The sequence below is a fragment of the Mytilus trossulus genome, chromosome 8 (assembly GCF_036588685.1).
Source record: "Mytilus trossulus isolate FHL-02 chromosome 8, PNRI_Mtr1.1.1.hap1, whole genome shotgun sequence".
In the NCBI taxonomy this organism is placed as follows: domain Eukaryota; kingdom Metazoa; phylum Mollusca; class Bivalvia; order Mytilida; family Mytilidae; genus Mytilus; species Mytilus trossulus.
In genome coordinates, this window is record NC_086380.1 from 35,510,950 (window position 1) to 35,528,761 (window position 17,812).

General features: G+C 32.5%; 1 protein-coding gene across 2 annotated transcripts; it reads left to right on the top strand.

Annotated features, from left to right (window-relative positions):
* The first annotated feature begins 630 nt into the window (after positions 1–630).
* Positions 631–14,383, top strand: LOC134681868 (uncharacterized). Of its 2 annotated transcripts, none has more exons than XM_063541512.1 (6): positions 631–833; positions 1,788–2,225; positions 2,724–2,787; positions 4,730–4,888; positions 11,980–12,143; positions 14,196–14,383. In XM_063541512.1, exons 1-6 carry the CDS (start codon positions 633–635, stop codon positions 14,304–14,306), a joined length of 1,137 nt encoding a protein of 378 aa, XP_063397582.1. In that variant the 5' UTR covers positions 631–632; the 3' UTR covers positions 14,307–14,383. The 2 variants fall into 2 exon arrangements, with proteins under 2 accessions (XP_063397582.1, XP_063397581.1); XM_063541511.1 differs by lacking the exon at positions 14,196–14,383 and adding an exon at positions 12,600–12,801.
* Positions 14,384–17,812: the final 3,429 nt, after the last annotated feature.

The window sequence follows — 17,812 nt, forward strand, 5'->3', positions numbered from 1 at the left end:
AATTTACATACCCGATTTTACAAAAAAGGGGATACATGGAAAAGAAGCAAAGTTAGATTTATTTTGTCATTTACACACGACTGTTGTTGCTCCTATGTTAATTTGAGTCAATGTTAAAAATTATATTGACTGTTTGTATTTAACAGTAATGAACTCATTGGCGGATCCGGAGTGTGTGTGTGTGTGGGGGGGGGGGTCAGAACCCCCCTTTTTTTGGCCGATCAATGCATTTGAATATTTGAATGGGGACATATAGTTGTAACCCCCTCCTCTTTTTGTCCTGGGTAGGGAACCCCCCTTTTTAAAATTGCTGGATCCGACCCTGGGACTATCTTATCTAATCTTGAGCGAAAAAAATATTTTTAAAATGTACGTAGAGTTGAAATAATGATGAGTGTATATTTAGATTAATTTTTTTTTAAATTCTCTCTTCCGCTATAAAAAAAATCTCTTTCTAAACATAGTAATGTATGATCAAATAAATGATAGTTACATGTACATACATTGTATGTAGTTAAATTTGAAACTTTTTATTTATTTGTCATTGCCATGTAAATCTTTATACTTTTTAGAGGAAAATTACTATTTCTTTATTAATCTATAATTACTATTTGTTATTATTAGCTCAGACCATGTTTGTTCATCATTATTATCTGGTGTTTGGCTGTATACTCTCACTTGTGTACGGCTCGGACGAAAAGTGTCTTACAAAGAAACTTGTGACCTTTAACACCGGACTACAACCGAGTACTGTTAAGTATTACGATGAGAGAAGAGAACTATTGGTTCCCGCCCTAAAAGACTTACGTAGTGATGTCATTTGCTTACAAGAGGTAAGATAAATCGTAATGTTAGGTTATAATAAGTAGCAATACATGTAAGAGATCATTGCAGTAAAACAAATTATTAAAATATTTAGTATCACGACTTAATATAAAGCATGTGCATTATCTACGTGACCTACTGAATTAGACTATTTACCGGATTTGTTATCACATAAGCAAGACGACGGGTACCACATGTGGAGCAGGGTCTGCTTACCCTTCCGGAGCACCTGAGATATCCCATAGTTTTTGGTGGGGTTCGTGTTGTTTATTCTTTAGTTTTCTATGTTGTGTCATGTGTACTATTGTTTGTCTGTTTGTCTTTTTCATTTTTAGCAATGGCGTTGTCAGTTTGTTTTAGATTTATTAGTTTCACTGTCCCTTTGGTATCTTTCGTACCTCTTTTATCATTCATCAATTTACAGTTTGTTAAAAAGGCAGAAGATTCAAAATTCAAAGCGAAAATGACAACGCCTTGATTAAAAAAAAAGATAAAGAAAAGATAAACAAGTACAAAAAACATCAAACAGGAAAATAAAAAATCCAGCAGCAGGAACCCAACCAAATACCAGTGATGAAGGTACATGTATGAATTAAAAATAGAAATTTCCGTAATACTTTCATCCAACAGGAATGCTCCAGATCTGACTACTGTAAATTCAGAAATTAATGAGTTGAAAACGCAATAATTTAAACTCGCATTTGGAAATATTTTATATGAATTTATCAGGATTTTTCTCAAAATCGTAAAAATTCAAATCGCATTTAAGTCTAAAATGACAAATCCATATTGATTTTTACATTACACATATAAAATTTTATTTACCCCCTTTTTTATTAAAAATCTTCAATTCATATATTAATTCTTAGATTTAGTAATGTAGTTGTGTATGGGAGGATTGTAAAAATTATTGACTTAAACATTTCTTTTAGTTTCATAATATATAATTTTTATGATTGTAGGTTTTTTATGGGAGGGATGTTAAAGAAACAGTACATAGATTAATGTTTACTTATCCGTACTCGTACAGTTCTCTCCACGATAGTCATGGTAGGCTTAGCTATAGTATGATGCAGAAAGCTCCTTGCCAAGGAACTAAGAGCATGCAGTTTTTAACATGTTTCAGTCAAAAATGCCACCCAACTGGTCAAACCTTGCTTGGACTTCTAGATTGTGCTCTCAAACAATGCAAAATGCTTGAGTTGTCTGATTTTTGTATAACTTGTATCTTAGTTAGTGGTCCAGAGCACATTTCTAAACATTGCTTAGGACCACAAGCACTCCAGATGAACATTCCAGGATTGTTAGTGTTAAGTAAACGGAAGTTATGGACTCCTAAACGTACACCATTCATTCATGGAGTTAGGCCATTCTTCAGAAGGGAATTTATAACGGCGAGGGTATGTGTTTTATAAAAAATTTCGGTTATTCCAGATAATATTTAATAGTTCAATCAAACATTGAAAAGAGTACATGTTGTTAGTTTATAAATATTCTAACTTCAAGCTAGTCGTTCTGTATGCAGATAAAAAAAAGTGTTTCGTCCTCAAGTCTTCTGTATTTGTTAATGTTCTTTTTTTTTCTCTTTTAAATAAGTATCTTCCTTTGTTGATATATCAAATAATAGTAGTGGTTTATCACACAGCTGGTAAAATACCCCTCGTCAAAACGAGGACTACCTCGCGCTTGTTGCGTTAGATGTACGTCAATTCAATGGTACAAGTCTTTGAAGCTAGGTCATGTCGATCGATCCTTATTGATTAAGTTGCATCAATATTGAAAAAAAAATTTTAATTTTATAATATGTTTTCGTATAAATTAATTTGAAATATCTGCTACATGTACTTGAGTGACGTTACACAAATAACAATAAATTCAAAACTCCGTATATTTTGTAGGTACAAGAGTTAGGAGAAATAATGTGTACTCATCTGACACCTGCAAATGATACAATTGCACAAGGTAAAATGTCATTCAATTTATATTCAGGAAACCTATAGTATAAGTCGAACAAAGAAACAGACACCTGTAGGGCTATATTAATATAAATTGGATTATATGATTTAGTACTTAACACAAAACATTACGACAATGGATGTTTGGCTGCGCTATTTCAAACGGGATAGGACATCCTTTATTTGTACGGAGATGTTGTTTACAAATCCAGGTAAACATATCGATCTTTTAAGTATCTATGTACCTATTCTAGTGACTTTTTTGTTGTGAGATGTATAAATACCCTGCCACGTCCTGTGTTTTTTTCCTGCTATGTACCGATCTGATATTTCTCAATTCTCTAATTTTTTTTTTTAAATTGTAATGTCCTATGCAAATGCCTAATTTTAATATTAATTTCAAGTTAGACCTACTGAACAGTGCATGCTCATTATAATTCTAAATGTAATGTTAAGTAAAGGATTACACTTTATAAGTTGGTTAACTGTGTATCCAATCCTATTTGTATCTATAAGCAAAAAAAGTCTTTTTGAATCATCGATCCGATGAGTTAAGCTCTTTTGAACTTACTGTTATAGTTTGTTCTTATGTCTGATACACCACTGCCTCCGGTTTGACGCCAAAAAAACTAGTTTAACATAGCTACATAATGTGCCTGTCCATAGTCAGGAGCCTGTCATTCAGAAGATGTCGTTTTTTGCTGTATATCATATTTGGTTTTAATTCTTTGTTTTCTACATAAATCAGGCCTTTATTATTTTACATTTATCAGTGCGTGGCCTTTTGATAGGCGTGCTACGCGGTTTGGGGTTTGCTCGGTTTTTTGGTGACCTATAGTTGTAAACTTACATGTCATCCGGTACCTGATAGAGAACTGTCTCATTGGCAATTATATATAATTTAAATCTTTTTAATTTTTATATACATGTATAATAATTATAGATTATCGTTGATTATCTCAACGAGATTGATTTTCTCGCTTGAGCTGGAACAGCGAAAGTGAGAATAGCAATCGAGTTGAGATGACCAATGATAATCTGTTTATCGCTATTTTACCTATGACGACGATGTCAATTTCAATGTCAATTTCGTTAGCAACGCCACGTAGTCTCCTTAGTTTTTAGCAATAATTTTTCCATCTCAAGCGAGAAGCATGATATGAAAATTATCACAAAACAAGATCAAAGGAAAAAGACACAAAATAGCGATAATCCCTCTTACCTGTTGGAGATCAAGAGACGATTTCACAAAAAAAGCTTACGACTAGTATTGATCGTAAGTCATGAAAATTCAGTATACTAATAAAAGATAAAACTTAGTCGTAAGTTTTTTTTTGTTGTGAAATCGACTCCAGAGCATTGTTATATTTGCAACAAGGGTAGTTTTCTCATACATGGAAATAACCGTGTTCATTTAGTACGGCCCAGTACTGCACTGACAGACATCTATATATTAGAGCTTATACATGGACATAGAATTTCTATGTTGGTTTATATTTCTTAAATCCTTAAGCAGGTTCATGTACCCGAACACCACAGGGAGACAAAATATACCAGAGGGACATTCACACTCATAGATCGAAAATAAAATGACAACGACATGGCTAAAAAAGAAAAAGACAAACAAAAATATAAAACATAGAAAACTAAAGACTAAGCAACACGAACCTAACCAAATACTGGGAAGGAGTCTCAGGTGCGCCGGAAGGGTGAGCAGATTCTGTGTTGGTACCGTTAGAGTACATGTATTAAACTCTACTATAAAATCTGCCTAATATCGTATTGTGGACTTTGATAATGCATAATACTATCTAATTGTTTTATGCGCTCTTGAGTGTTTCGTATTTCATAGATTTTAACAACTAGAGAACTAAAATACTACTGCAACTTTTCACTCTACACTTAACATTCTTACGCATGACCACTTTCATTTTGCGACTATTTTACAGTGTTCCAATCTTCCTTCTTTGCTGACGGAGAGACAGAAAACCTGTTTGAAACGATATCATTATTACGTCACATCCGACATGAAAAAGACATCTTATTGATGGGTGACATGAATTCTGGACCATCTATATCATCTAGGCATATACATTATGTGACATCAGGTATGTGGATATATCAATCGTATTTATAAATAATTACATTAGATGTATGTTTCATTATAATACTTTATTTTGATTGGCTAACGGCACATCACTTGTTATTCCGTAAGCAATTGCGTCACTCAATAAAACTTTTCATTCATGATAGCACGTGGTCCCACAATAAAGTTCACAGGTGAATAATATACAAAATTTATAAAATTCGTGTTTTCATGATCATAGCTAAAAAATGTAATTATAAGTATTGAATGCTTCTTTTTGTAACTTTATAGGGTTGTAAAAGCGTTGACCGTGCGCACATTTTTAGTATGAAGCGCTTCCGCGCTTCATACAAAATGTACTTCGGTCAACGCTTTTACACCCCAATAAATTTACAAAAAGAAGCATTCAATTCTTAAGTAAATTCAAGAAGAAAATAGTGCTTGCTTGTGTGTGTTTTTTCAATCTCCATAGGTTTCCCATCCTTCGTATCTAAATTATGTCTTAAGTTTTTTTCATTGATATGTTAAGGTTCATGTGGAACCTATGGCTAAAATGGACGTATTTTCACCTCAAAATTTTCTCTGAGTACAGGCAAACCTGTGCATCTGGAAAAGTTTTAAGGCATAGCATGCCCTAGATAAATAGAATTCAAATGCATTGTATGATTTAGAAATTTCATAACTTAACTGGATTTTGCCGTACACTTTTTTTCGTCTTTGCAGAAGATGATAAAACTAACAAACAGTTAAGTTTACCTTGATATCGTCCACTCAGGTACACAGTTAAATAACCAATTATTGTCAGGTATCTATTGTCCACCTAATGTCCATGTCAATTAAAAATGTTCACTTTCATTTTTACCTGTGGGGAAGTTCTCAAACCTGTTTCCCAACTTAGTTTATTTTGGCACCTTCTGGAGGAATGAAAAAAAGTGCACGGCAAAATCCTGATAAGTTTTTATTTTTCTAAAACATAAAACATACTAAAAATACATTTATCTAACACTGTGTATCATCGCCACCGGAAATTGGGTACTAACGAAGCGGAGAGAAATAGAAAAAAAAGTAAACAAGTTAAGAATTCATTCAATTTAAAGCATTTCCACTCATTTGATGAGGGTGCCGCTGAAGAAATGATTTTCTGATATATTGTTCTTTAAATTATTAGGCCGATAAGTACAAAATTAATACAAGATTTTGTGTAATACTCCAAAACTTTCCACTTAGTACCGAAAAATTTCGAGGTCGATCGTCCTCTGTCGCCCCATTCTCAAGATATTGAACTGTTTTTCATTATTTTTCCAGACAAGTTTTTCGATAATTATAGTGTTGCTTCATATTTTCTGAAATTTGTTGTCAAAAAGATGTATTTTAAAGAATATGGACAAAAACATTGTTTGTTTATTGTACGGCGAATTGCAGGACGTTGTACGGCGAATCGCAAAATAACAACTTTTGCCTGTACGGCGTCTTGCAATTTATTATAATTTTAAGAGGAAATTAATCACTGCTTAGATAATATCAAGTGACGATATCTTGTTGATATCAAAGCTTTACAGGCTTACAAATATACAAAATGTCGTACTTATCAAATATTATTAAATATATGCCGTTAATTCAGTTCAGAAGGCATCTTTGCGTACCGCTTTTCGATTTTGTACAAAAAGTTTTTTTTCAACGATATTATCCTGTATACATTTATATATCGTTATACTACTAACGACTGTTGTCTTATTTGTTGTTAGGTTGAAATTGTGTAAATTCAATAAAATAAACCGTCCATTCATCTGTTTTTGGTGCTAGCTTTTTTTTTTAGATAAAAACAGTGGAGATGTGGTATGATAGCAAATAAGATAACTATCCATCAGATAAAATAAAGTGTATGCAAGCAATTATATGCTATCGTACGGCCTTCAACAACGAAAACTCGTACCTTATACATGTTATAGTCGGCTATAAAAAGCACCGACAGAAAAATGTGGAAGGACTCAACAAGAAAACTAACGGCTTAACTCATATACAGTGTAATAAAACAATTTATGAAAACAACAAATAAGATAGAGATGAAGAAACGACATGGGCTTACATAGGCTATGCCTGTTTCCCAATCCAATTCAATTTATTTGAAAAAAAATATTGTTTAAACTAAACAACCACCGAATCACAGGATCGAGAATTCGGACAGACAAAATTAAGAAAATACTTTGTTTTTATCGAATGTAAGGAGAAACAAATCGTGAATTGCATTTCGAATTAATTTTCTCGCCAGTTTCTTTTTGAAAATATATAATTTGCATACATCCTAAATATTGTCAAGCAAATGGTATTTCTATCTAAAGCATTTTATCCAATGCATAATTAGATGGGGGAGGGAGTCCGTTAACATGTTAACAACACCTCGATTTGGGCAAAACTTGACAGTTAACAACAAATTTAAATGCTGATAAGAGTTAACAGCAACTTTAATTTACCCTTTTTTCCCAAACAAACCAAAAAGCAACAAAAAGGGGAAGTGCATATTTACACTGATGTATTCAAAAGTTTGAAAACCACTGTACAAAGTCGCAGAAATGCCAAGCTCCATAAGGAGTCATTTATAAAGCTGACTAATTTTCAGAAGACACAAGCAAGTACCATATTTTTTTTTTGACACATGGACAGACAATTGAACGGATGGAAAAGCAGACGGAGTGATTGACTCAAAGAAAAAGGACTATGTCATGAATATCGAAAATGCTTCAAACAGCAAAAGGGAGGCTTCTTCTGGTTATGTATATTGTTGAGTAAATGTTGTATGTCAATCAGTTGTAGCAAACTTGTGTTATCGTCATGACGTAGGAAAGTGTAACAAACAGATAGAATGAGTGAATACTGTAGGGCGCGAACATTTTTTTTTATGGCGAAGGCTCTTATAAATTATGGATACATCTCAGTCAGGGTATTCATACGACTCATTGCTTACATGATTTTATTAAAAGGAATTACGAAGGTTTACTGATATTTATTTTTAAATCATCAAAACCGGTGTATAAATCAGAAAGTAACATGTAAGGTGTCACAAATTGAAGCGCTCTTTCATCTCCAAGTCCCAATTAAGAACTCTGAGCAGATAAAAAAAAAGCCTTGGTCCATCTTTACATTTCTGAAGTCTTAGACTAGAAAATTTGACATCAATTTGAGAACCAAGTCCTCATGTTCGGCCTCTTCTACAAGGCCACACTGTTCAGTTATTTTACGAATTGCAAATTGAAATGGTACTTTTTTCACAATTCCGTCCAGGTACTCTGGGTCAATATAACTTATCAAACATTCCATATACATCTGAATTATTTTCATCATAGGACTGACCAGGGTTTTAGCTGGATAAGAAGTGGCCTTTCCTTTTAACGTTTTTGATACATTACAAATAAAAGGCATATACAACTACATTGGTTAGACGCATAAAGAGGGGCATGAGATATCCCTTAACATGTTTAACACTGCATCATTTGTTGCACCTGCATGACCCAACTTGAGTCCGTAACCTTTGCTACATTTGTATATAGTCTTGTATTTATTTCATCTTTTAAATTTTGGTTCATTTATATGTTTCAAGAAACAAACATTAAACCGAAGTTTTACCCCCTTTTTTTGTAGTTAAATGATTGCTCACTTAGGAGACAGCTTCATGTATATCAATACACAGTTACAAGTTTAGTTTTGCATTATAGCCATGGTGAATTTTCTAAATATGAATTTTTTTCTACAATTGAATTGATTTTTAGATAGTTGAATAATAATAAAGCCTTCCTAGTGGGTTTATATGAACATAATCATACGTTTTTTGATTGAGTTAAGTCTGCCAATTGATATTTTATCTTATGTTTTTCTATGTTGTGATGTTATGCTATTGTTTCAGAAAAAGGGAGAAGGTTTGGATCCATTAAAACGTTTAATCCCGCTGCAAATGTTTGCACCTGTCCTAAGTCAGGAATCTGATGTACAGTAGTTGTCGTTTGTTTATGTAATATATACGTGTTTCTCGTTTCTCTTTTTTTTTATATAGATTAGACCGTTGGTTTTCCCGTTTGAATGGGTTTACACTAGTAATTTTGGGGACCTTTATAGCTTGTTGTTCGGTGTGAGCCAAGGCTCCGTGTTGAAGGCCGTACTTTAACCTATAATGGTTTACTTTTTAAATTGTTATTTGGATGGAGAGTTGTCTCATTGGCACTCACACCACATCTTCCTATATCTATTTAGATTGTTTTTAGCATGTTTTATAAGCCACTTTTCAGTTTGAACGTCCATACGTTCCTATCCGTACCGCCATAGATTTAGAAATTTTGTATTGTTTTTCAACAAAGATTTGACGCTCGATCTTTTCAATTCAATTTTATGGAGAAACAACAGAAATGCATTTGATTTGTTTCACCTCTTGATAGATATATGTCTATGGTTTCAGGAAAGGTATCACTCTTATTGATTGAAAATTGAAATTTCCCTTTGGACCAATTTTATTAGATCTTTGTGACGTGTTCAACCCCCTATTTTGCAATATTTGGTATAAAATAAAATGCTGATTGTTGCCATTGTTACACACAAAAAAAGATTATATTTCACCATTATTACTATTGGAAATCAAATCTATGGACGATTCTCTTTTCCATAAATATACACATGCATAACTCAAATAGTAAGCATTATCTATTTGGAAGGAAGGGAAAGAGGGTGTTTAATTTTTTTTTTCCTATCTGTGAATTGACACCCACCATAGTGCATAATTTTATCGTTGCGTTGGGTTGTTTCTTCTATTTGGTCGGGCTTCTGTTTCTTTGACATTTTCCTCATTTCCATTCTCAATTTAATTAAGGGCTTGCTATACTCAAAGATTTTTTAAAGACATGTACAGTTACATATATGCTGAATATGTCACTCCTTTGCGGAAGCAACGTAAAGAAAGAGATTTTGATGTGATTCTTGTAAATAACAGTTAATATCAGTTAACAGAGAAAATAATGTCAAAAACAGTGAACACTTTAAGTATTAAGTAACGGATAACAGGAATCTCAATTTCAAATAAACAGTTAACAACATTGCAAATTTTAACAAAACAGATTACAGACAGTGGTCGAAAACAGTTAACAGTTTTTAAAATTTATCAGTCAAATAAAAGTTTTAAACAAATTAAAACCTTGAAAAGGACAAAAACAGTTTAACATAAAAGGGTACCCCCTCCCCCACCTTAGATATTTTAACTTAAAACTTTATTTTCTTTGAAAAGACGGTAAATAACTATTCTAAAATTAGCAAGTTGCCATACAGTTGAAAACAAGTTGCCATACAGTAAATTTGTCAACACGAGCAAGTTGCCGTACCCTAGACTTTATTTTTTATGGTCTATATTCTTTAAAATACATCTTTTTGACAACAAATTTCAGTAAATATGATGCCACACTATAATAATCTAAAAACGTGTTTGGAAAAATATTGAAAAACAGTTCAATATCTTGAGAATGGGGCTACAGAGGACGATCGACCTCGAAATTTTCCGGTACTAAGGGGCAAGTTTTGGAGTATTACACAAAATCTTGTATTAATTTTGTACTTATCGGACTAATAATTAAAAGAATTATATATCAGAAAATCATTTCTTCAGCGGCACCCTCATCAAATGAGTGGAAATGCTTTAAATTGAACGAATTCTTAACTTGTTTACTTTTTTTTCTATTTCTCTCCGCTTCGTTAGTACCCAATTTCCGGTGGCGATGATACACAGTGTCTAAGGCATGCTATGCTTGAATTTTGTTTACAGATGCGCAGGTTTGTCTGTACTCAGAGTAAATTTTGAGGTGAACATACGGTCATTTTATCCATAGGGTCCACATGAACCTAAACTTAACCCAGAAACTGTAATCAGAATAAAGTCCTTGTCTCGTTCTGGTGCCTTTTAATATAGCTTGCTGTTCGGTGTGAGCCATAGTTCTGTACGGAAGGTCGTACATTGACCTTTAATTGTTTACTTTTAACATTTTGTGACTCGGATTGAAAGTTGTCTCATTGTCACCCATACAGTTTACCACATCTTCTTATTTCTATTTATCAACTGTATAAGTGATTTTTAATACAAATAATTCCTATACAAAGGTTAAGGATTATATCAGGATCATATATTCTATCAATTCCAGCAAGGAGCTCTTGTTCCTGACGTCATCAAACTAGTTTATACAAGTCTAAACACGTTGGTAACAATGAGGTTCACAGGACTAAACACACAACATCTGATTTAATGAAGAATTGAAAGCTTCTATTTGTAAACTCATTGGAGTGTAAAAGCGTTGACCGAAGTACATGTTTTACAACCCTATGAAATTACTAAAAGAAGCATTCAATATTTATAATACATGTTTTCACTATAATCACGAAAACACGATAAGTTACAATTTTTTTTTTTATTTACTTGTACACTATGACTTTATTGTGGAAATATTCATGCAATTCATTTTGAAATAAAGAATAACACGAGATTGCTTTATTTTAGGGAGCTACCATTTGATTTTTATGGGGGGGGGGGGGGGGGGGGGGGGGGCTAGAATGAAAAATTTTGTCCTGTATTTTTTTTAGTTGTAATCTCTGTCCTGCATTTTTATTTTTTACTCTATCCTGTCCTGCTTTTTTTTTTTTTAAAGTTTATCCTGATTTTTCTTACATAAATTGTCATCCTGACTTTTTTTTTTTGAAAGTGTCTCATCCTGCCTTTTTTTTTAATCAAAACTCCTGTCCTGCCTATTTTTTTCAAATTTCATCCTAGCCCCCATAAAAATCAAATGGTAGCTCCCTTACAATATGTGAGAGGGACACGTACTACATACATGTATAAAGGTAAGGCTCTACCCGAATTCCCGCAAATCAGGCCTTATCCTGATATCCAGAAACAAACTTTCAGCATCTCATCATTATTTGTGATGTTGAATAGGGATTTTTTTCTCATTTTACATAGAAACTGAATAAACACACATTTAATTGAGATTCCACTCCATGTCATTATTGAAGTAGTTTGTAAAATAGGCAAAAAAAAACAACATTCACTTGTACTTCAGCACAATTTTCAATAAAACCTTATTATAATTTCAGCGTCTTTTGAACAGTTTATGAAAGGTAATCTGCGTTCTCCCTACGCAGAGCTGGTAGGAAAACCTACGTATTCACCACACGAAAACACATTGACATCTGGACACGATGATACCAGCATTATAGATCATATTCTCACCCGTGGATATAAAATTTTAGGAGCTAAGGTACATGTATTATAAATTATAACACGAGGCAAAAAACACTAAAAAAACCCCATTGGTTATGGAATCAAATTTTATAAAATAGTATTTGGTTTTGGATGTTTGAGTAATAAACTAGCTAGTATCTAAAAAAAGGCAGGTGCTGTGCGTTGCTTTGTGATTAGTGTGTTGCTTTCATATCTGTTGATGTCGCTCTTTCACAAAACTATAATTGAAAAAAAACTTGAAAAAATATGTCAAATATATCTACTGCTATATAGTTTACTCTTTTCATTTTTATAAAGCACACTTTCATAATTTCTATTTTATGTAAAATGTATTTCCTTGATTTTGGTAAATATTTTTCGAAAAATTACTATACTTTATGTTCTACAATATAAATTGATAAGTTGACATATACAATCTTTTATCATAATTTCAATGTCAAAAGAAAGAGCACACATTTTCTTACTATTACAGAGAGTACTTGACCAACTTTCGCCTGAAAAGGAGTTCCCATTGTCTGACCACTACGGAGCAGAAATATCTGTGCGCACTAACTGTCGCAGCGATTTGAAAGACTCGGAACATTTGATTGATTAAAGCAGGCGCATTATATTTGGCTAAGCGATCTAATATTTTAGGTCTATTTATGTTCTTTGCAGCGATTACATTTAATTTTATTTATATATATTGATAATAGCTACATACATTTCGTGTATATACATGTACTTTACCCATTCTTTAAGGATGTAGTCATTTCAGGTTTAGGTTTTTTGTTGGATATTTGGACTACTTTGTTTTTCTTCATACGATACAGGATAAACCTTTTTTTTCTCATATCACCTGTTTTACCTTTCAATAGCTCATAAAAAAGGCCATTAATATGGCATTATCAAAATATAAGCGAAAAGAAGATTTCTTTTCTTATTATTTGAGAACTAATTAATGTCAATGCTATATATAAGGTAAAAGTCCTAGTCAGCCTTTTCTCGCTATTTAAAAAAAATTATCTCGAAAAGGTGTTCCATAACCTATTCATGTCTTGAGCTTATTTTGCTCCTTAACAGACGCCTTTCTGATTAAAGGTATGAATTTTAAATCATGGTTTCTTTTTAAATTTCACCTGAATACATAGTTAAGTGTATTTCTGCATTTTCTGTCTTCCCTTGACTTTCTCAAGAAAATAAATACGTGATGACTGAGCATAAGCTGCGTTTAGTTTTACATTTTGTGTCTGACTATAGGAAAAACTGAAAGAATGTAGCATAAAACTGTTTTGGCGCATTTTGCTTGAAGTAGTATTTTGTATATATTAGTTAATCTTACTACAGGAAATGTATATAAGACATTAACAATCAAATCCAAGGAGTAAACAAAGACTCGTTAAACCAAAAGACGTTTATATACTCTATTTAGTCCCGGTATCTATGATGAGTTTATTTACATCAACAGTTATAAATAATAAATTAGAAACAACACAAACTCCACTAAAAACCGGGAGTGAAATCAGGTGCTCCGGAAGGGTAAGCATATTTTCATGCAGCGTATACGGCACCCGTCGTGTTATTTCTTTGTTCAGTCCGGTAATGATAGAAGGTTATTATGACTAAAGAAGAATATATGATATGATTTTTAACACACTCTTGTCATATATACTGTTTTACATATGTTTTAGAACGACCTCACGATTTCATTTGACTATATTCAAATGTAAATACAAATACGTTTTAAATGACTCACTTTTTGGGAAACACCTACCCCACAATGTGTGGATAAGTTATTTGTTGTACAAACTATTATTATTTTCAAAGTCTTTCATATCAAGTCATGACCGATTTTTTACAATCAGAAAATGTATTAAAAATTAAAGTAGATTTTAACTTTACCGTTGATAGTAGTTTTACACAAATATTTTTATCAAACATCACGAACAACATATCACAAAATATAACATACATGACTCAGAGATATAGATTCCGCTATTTTCAACATGTGTGTTATTATAATTCCGGTGATTAAATTGTTAATAAACTTGGTGATTTGAAATCTTTCTTTTTTTAATTTCTACCACAGAGAGTAATGGATCAAGCCCTACATGGAAAATCATATCCTTTATCAGATCATTATGGAATTGAAGTCACTGTAGAAACTAACTGTAAACCTGCTTGTCATCACCATTATTGAAATGTATATACTTTGATGTATTGAATTATGTAATTACTGATAGAATGTTTATACTTATTGACCAATAATATTAAATAAATCGCATGAGATACATTTTAATCTAAATTGTAGTTATTCATGAGAGGATTTCATTTTTATGGTATAATATTTGAAATATTACACGGATGCATAGTCTCAAAAATAATGTAACTGAACTTCATCCTCTTTTGTGTTACTATTGTATTTTGTATAAAAAGATAATAACAATCAAAACCAAGGAGTAAAAAAAGACTCATAAAACCAAAACACATTTGCATCAACAGTTATAAATAATAATTATAAGAAACAACACGAACTCAACTAAAAACTGGGAGTGAAATCAGGTGCTCCGTAAGAGTAAGCATTTCCGTATACATATATGTAAAATCTGCTTAATAATTGATTTAACGGCAATACGGAATGTTTTACAGCACTGACATACATGGACATACATTTCTAATGACAGCCGAAAGTATAGAACACTGTTCTCTATTGCAGCTGTACCTCTCCTTGTATGAACAAGAAAGTTTTGTTTTGTATACACACATGATATTAATCAACATGATGACAATTAATTACCAAATCCTCGCAGTGCTCTTCCATTCCGTACAAACGTAGGAAGGTGTGGTTATAATTGCCATTTAGACAACTCTGAATTGTACGATGTATCAGTACAGCATACGATCGAAATATAAGAATAGTAAAAAAATTATAGCTTTCAAATTTCTGTCATAAACTTTCTCGAGAGAACCAAAACTTAGTTATTTCTTACACCGCAGAAATTTTGTTTGAATGTATTTAGGCACCAACCATTTGATTTTCTGGGGGGGGGCAGTTTATATCAAAACATGGATTATAGATTCAATATGGCGAAGGTCAAGCTGTTTTATAGTACTACATATATTAAAACATCTTCAATTATTTATAATGATTAATAATGCTTATATATGTACTAACTACATACCAATTTGTAGCTAAGTTAAAATAAGGCAACATATTGGCCAAGCAAATGTATTCTTTATGACCATAAATTAACCATAAAATGTAAAATGTTAGATGTAAGTGTTTCTGAAATATGAGCGATTTTCAATGCCCAATGAACATAACGCTTCGCACATTTGTTTATCAAACATTATATATTAATAAAGCTTACAGTATATAACGCTTCGCACATTTGTTTATGAAGGTTAGCTTATATCTATAAATAGTTTAATGACAGTAACTTCATTTTGAGTTGGAGATTAAAAAAAAAAAAAATAAACAAAAAAAAAGGAATCATAATAGAATTGAACAAGTTTAAATGACTAAATACCTTGTTTCTTGGCTGTTTTGTAGTTGATCAGCATCTAGAAAATAATAAATCGAACCAGTTTGTTTCAATATATATAATAATTTGATAAAATATTTGTCTCTCATTTACGTTCTGTTTCCGAACTATCTTTTAACAACAATGGGTATGTTCCGGACCATATGAGTATTTGGACCATACGCGTATGGTCATGTCCATATGCGTATACTCATATGGTCCGACCATACGCGTATGGTCCGACCGTACGAGTATGGTCGGACCATATGAGTATGATACTCGTTTGGTTATTAACGGGCCGGACCATACGAGTATTTTTTCATCGCTAATGGTATTCTTGCTTGTATGCGTAGGGTGACATTTACTTCCATACGGTACCATAGCTTTTCTTGGGTCCTTGGTCATTCCAATTTGTCTGCGACGTTTTTTAAAGAGCTCTAGATCTCCAATATCGTAACAAGGCTGAAGTGCATCATATCACCAGACAACTTAGAAAATTAAACTCGGGTCCTTGCCGGTTACATCATTCATTTATTACAACCAAACACGTATTGGTATAAAATTTCGGAATATTGCACTGCTAAATACATGCTAATTATATAAAGTTTCAAAAGTAAGCAAATTATTAGACTCTTTATCCTGTCGACTTTTTTGTCAGTTTATAGTAAAACAATTTCTTGTGTATCAGAGTTCATTAAGATATTTGTGGAAGTCATCTTCCCAGGTTGACGTTTTGCCATTCACTCGTAATAACATATCGAAAAATGAAAAAAAAAGTTTTTACTATAGTTTTGACTATTGATGAAATTTACTGTGTGAAACTGCTTATTTCATTTTGTTAATCTTGTTATATCTTGTTTTTTTTATAGATCTATAACAAAATTACCTTTGGTAGTGTCTTTTTAATGACGCGACAACTAGAAGTAAACCTGTTAATTACCCCGACCATACGCGTACGGTCGGACCATACTCATATGGTCATGACCATACGCGTATGGTCCAAATACTCATATGGTCCGGAACAGATATAAAACGGCCAATCTCCTTGATCGCAAAAAAGAAGCATTTCAGTTTTATTTTGTTTTGAATAAAATCCTGTTAAGCAGTGGTTGTGGTTTTCTGCTTTTTCACATTTATTTTTCGTTCATTTTTTTACATTAATAAGACCGTTAGTTTTCATGTTTGAATTGTTACGATTTACGGGGCACCTTCATATTTGACTTAAAAGTAAAATCACAAAAATACCCTACTTAGAGGAAAATCAATTCGGAAAGTCCATAATCACATGGCAAAATCAAATAACAAAACGTATAAAAAAAACGAATGGACAAGAACTGTAATTTTCCTGACTTGGTACAAGCATTTTTCAAATGTACAAAATGGTGGATTAAACCTGGTTCTATAGCACTAACCCTCTCACCTTAATGACAGTCTCATCAAATTCCGTTATATTTACATTAAATAAATAGACACAATAAATGAAATAGTCAAAATATGGTTACATAAAATGTGGGTACATAAGTATGTGGTATGGGATTGTCTTATTGTTGAAGGCCATATGGTGACATATAGTCGTTAATTTCTTAGTCATTTTGTCTCGTGTGTGAGAGCGGTCTTATTGGCAATCTTTTTAAAGGAAGTTTTCACCGACTTCATTGTATTTCCTCTTACTGTTCTCACTTGCACACAAATTTAAATAGGTGAAAACTTCATTTTTACATCTTCATTCGTGTAATGTGTTTAAACGATTGAATTTTCTGGAAGTTCGGTATTTTTGTCTTTTTATCTATACTTTTTTGCCAGTAGATAATACAGAAGCCTCTATCTTAACTTGTCCTGCTAATATCTTATACTAAAATAACGAGGTCCAATTTGTCAGCCGTCATGGGGTAAAAATGACAATGTTGTAGATTAAAAATTACACCATTCCAGACCCTTTGGTTTTCCACATAATTAATATTGCCAATAATTAACAAGTTCCGGGTCGAATCCGATAGCGATACCAATAGTGTATTCACCTGTTACCTACTACCTTTTATGTACGTTCCGCATCTGACAGGTGCACCATCAAACGGTGTATATCGGAATTTGATATAAACAAGGGTCATAATCACAGGGTTTACACTACCAAATTCAAGCATTGTAAAATTGTTCCCTATTGTAGTATTTTAATCAGTCAGAC

Coding starts and splice junctions, on each gene's coding strand:
- LOC134681868 (XM_063541511.1), top strand. CDS start 633: ATGTTTGTTCATCATTATTATCTGGTGTTTGGCTGTATACTCTCACTT. Junction 2,226..2,723: donor GGGAATTTATAACGGCGAGG/GTATGTGTTTTA, acceptor TATATTTTGTAG/GTACAAGAGTTAGGAGAAAT. Junction 2,788..4,729: donor AAATGATACAATTGCACAAG/GTAAAATGTCAT, acceptor ACTATTTTACAG/TGTTCCAATCTTCCTTCTTT.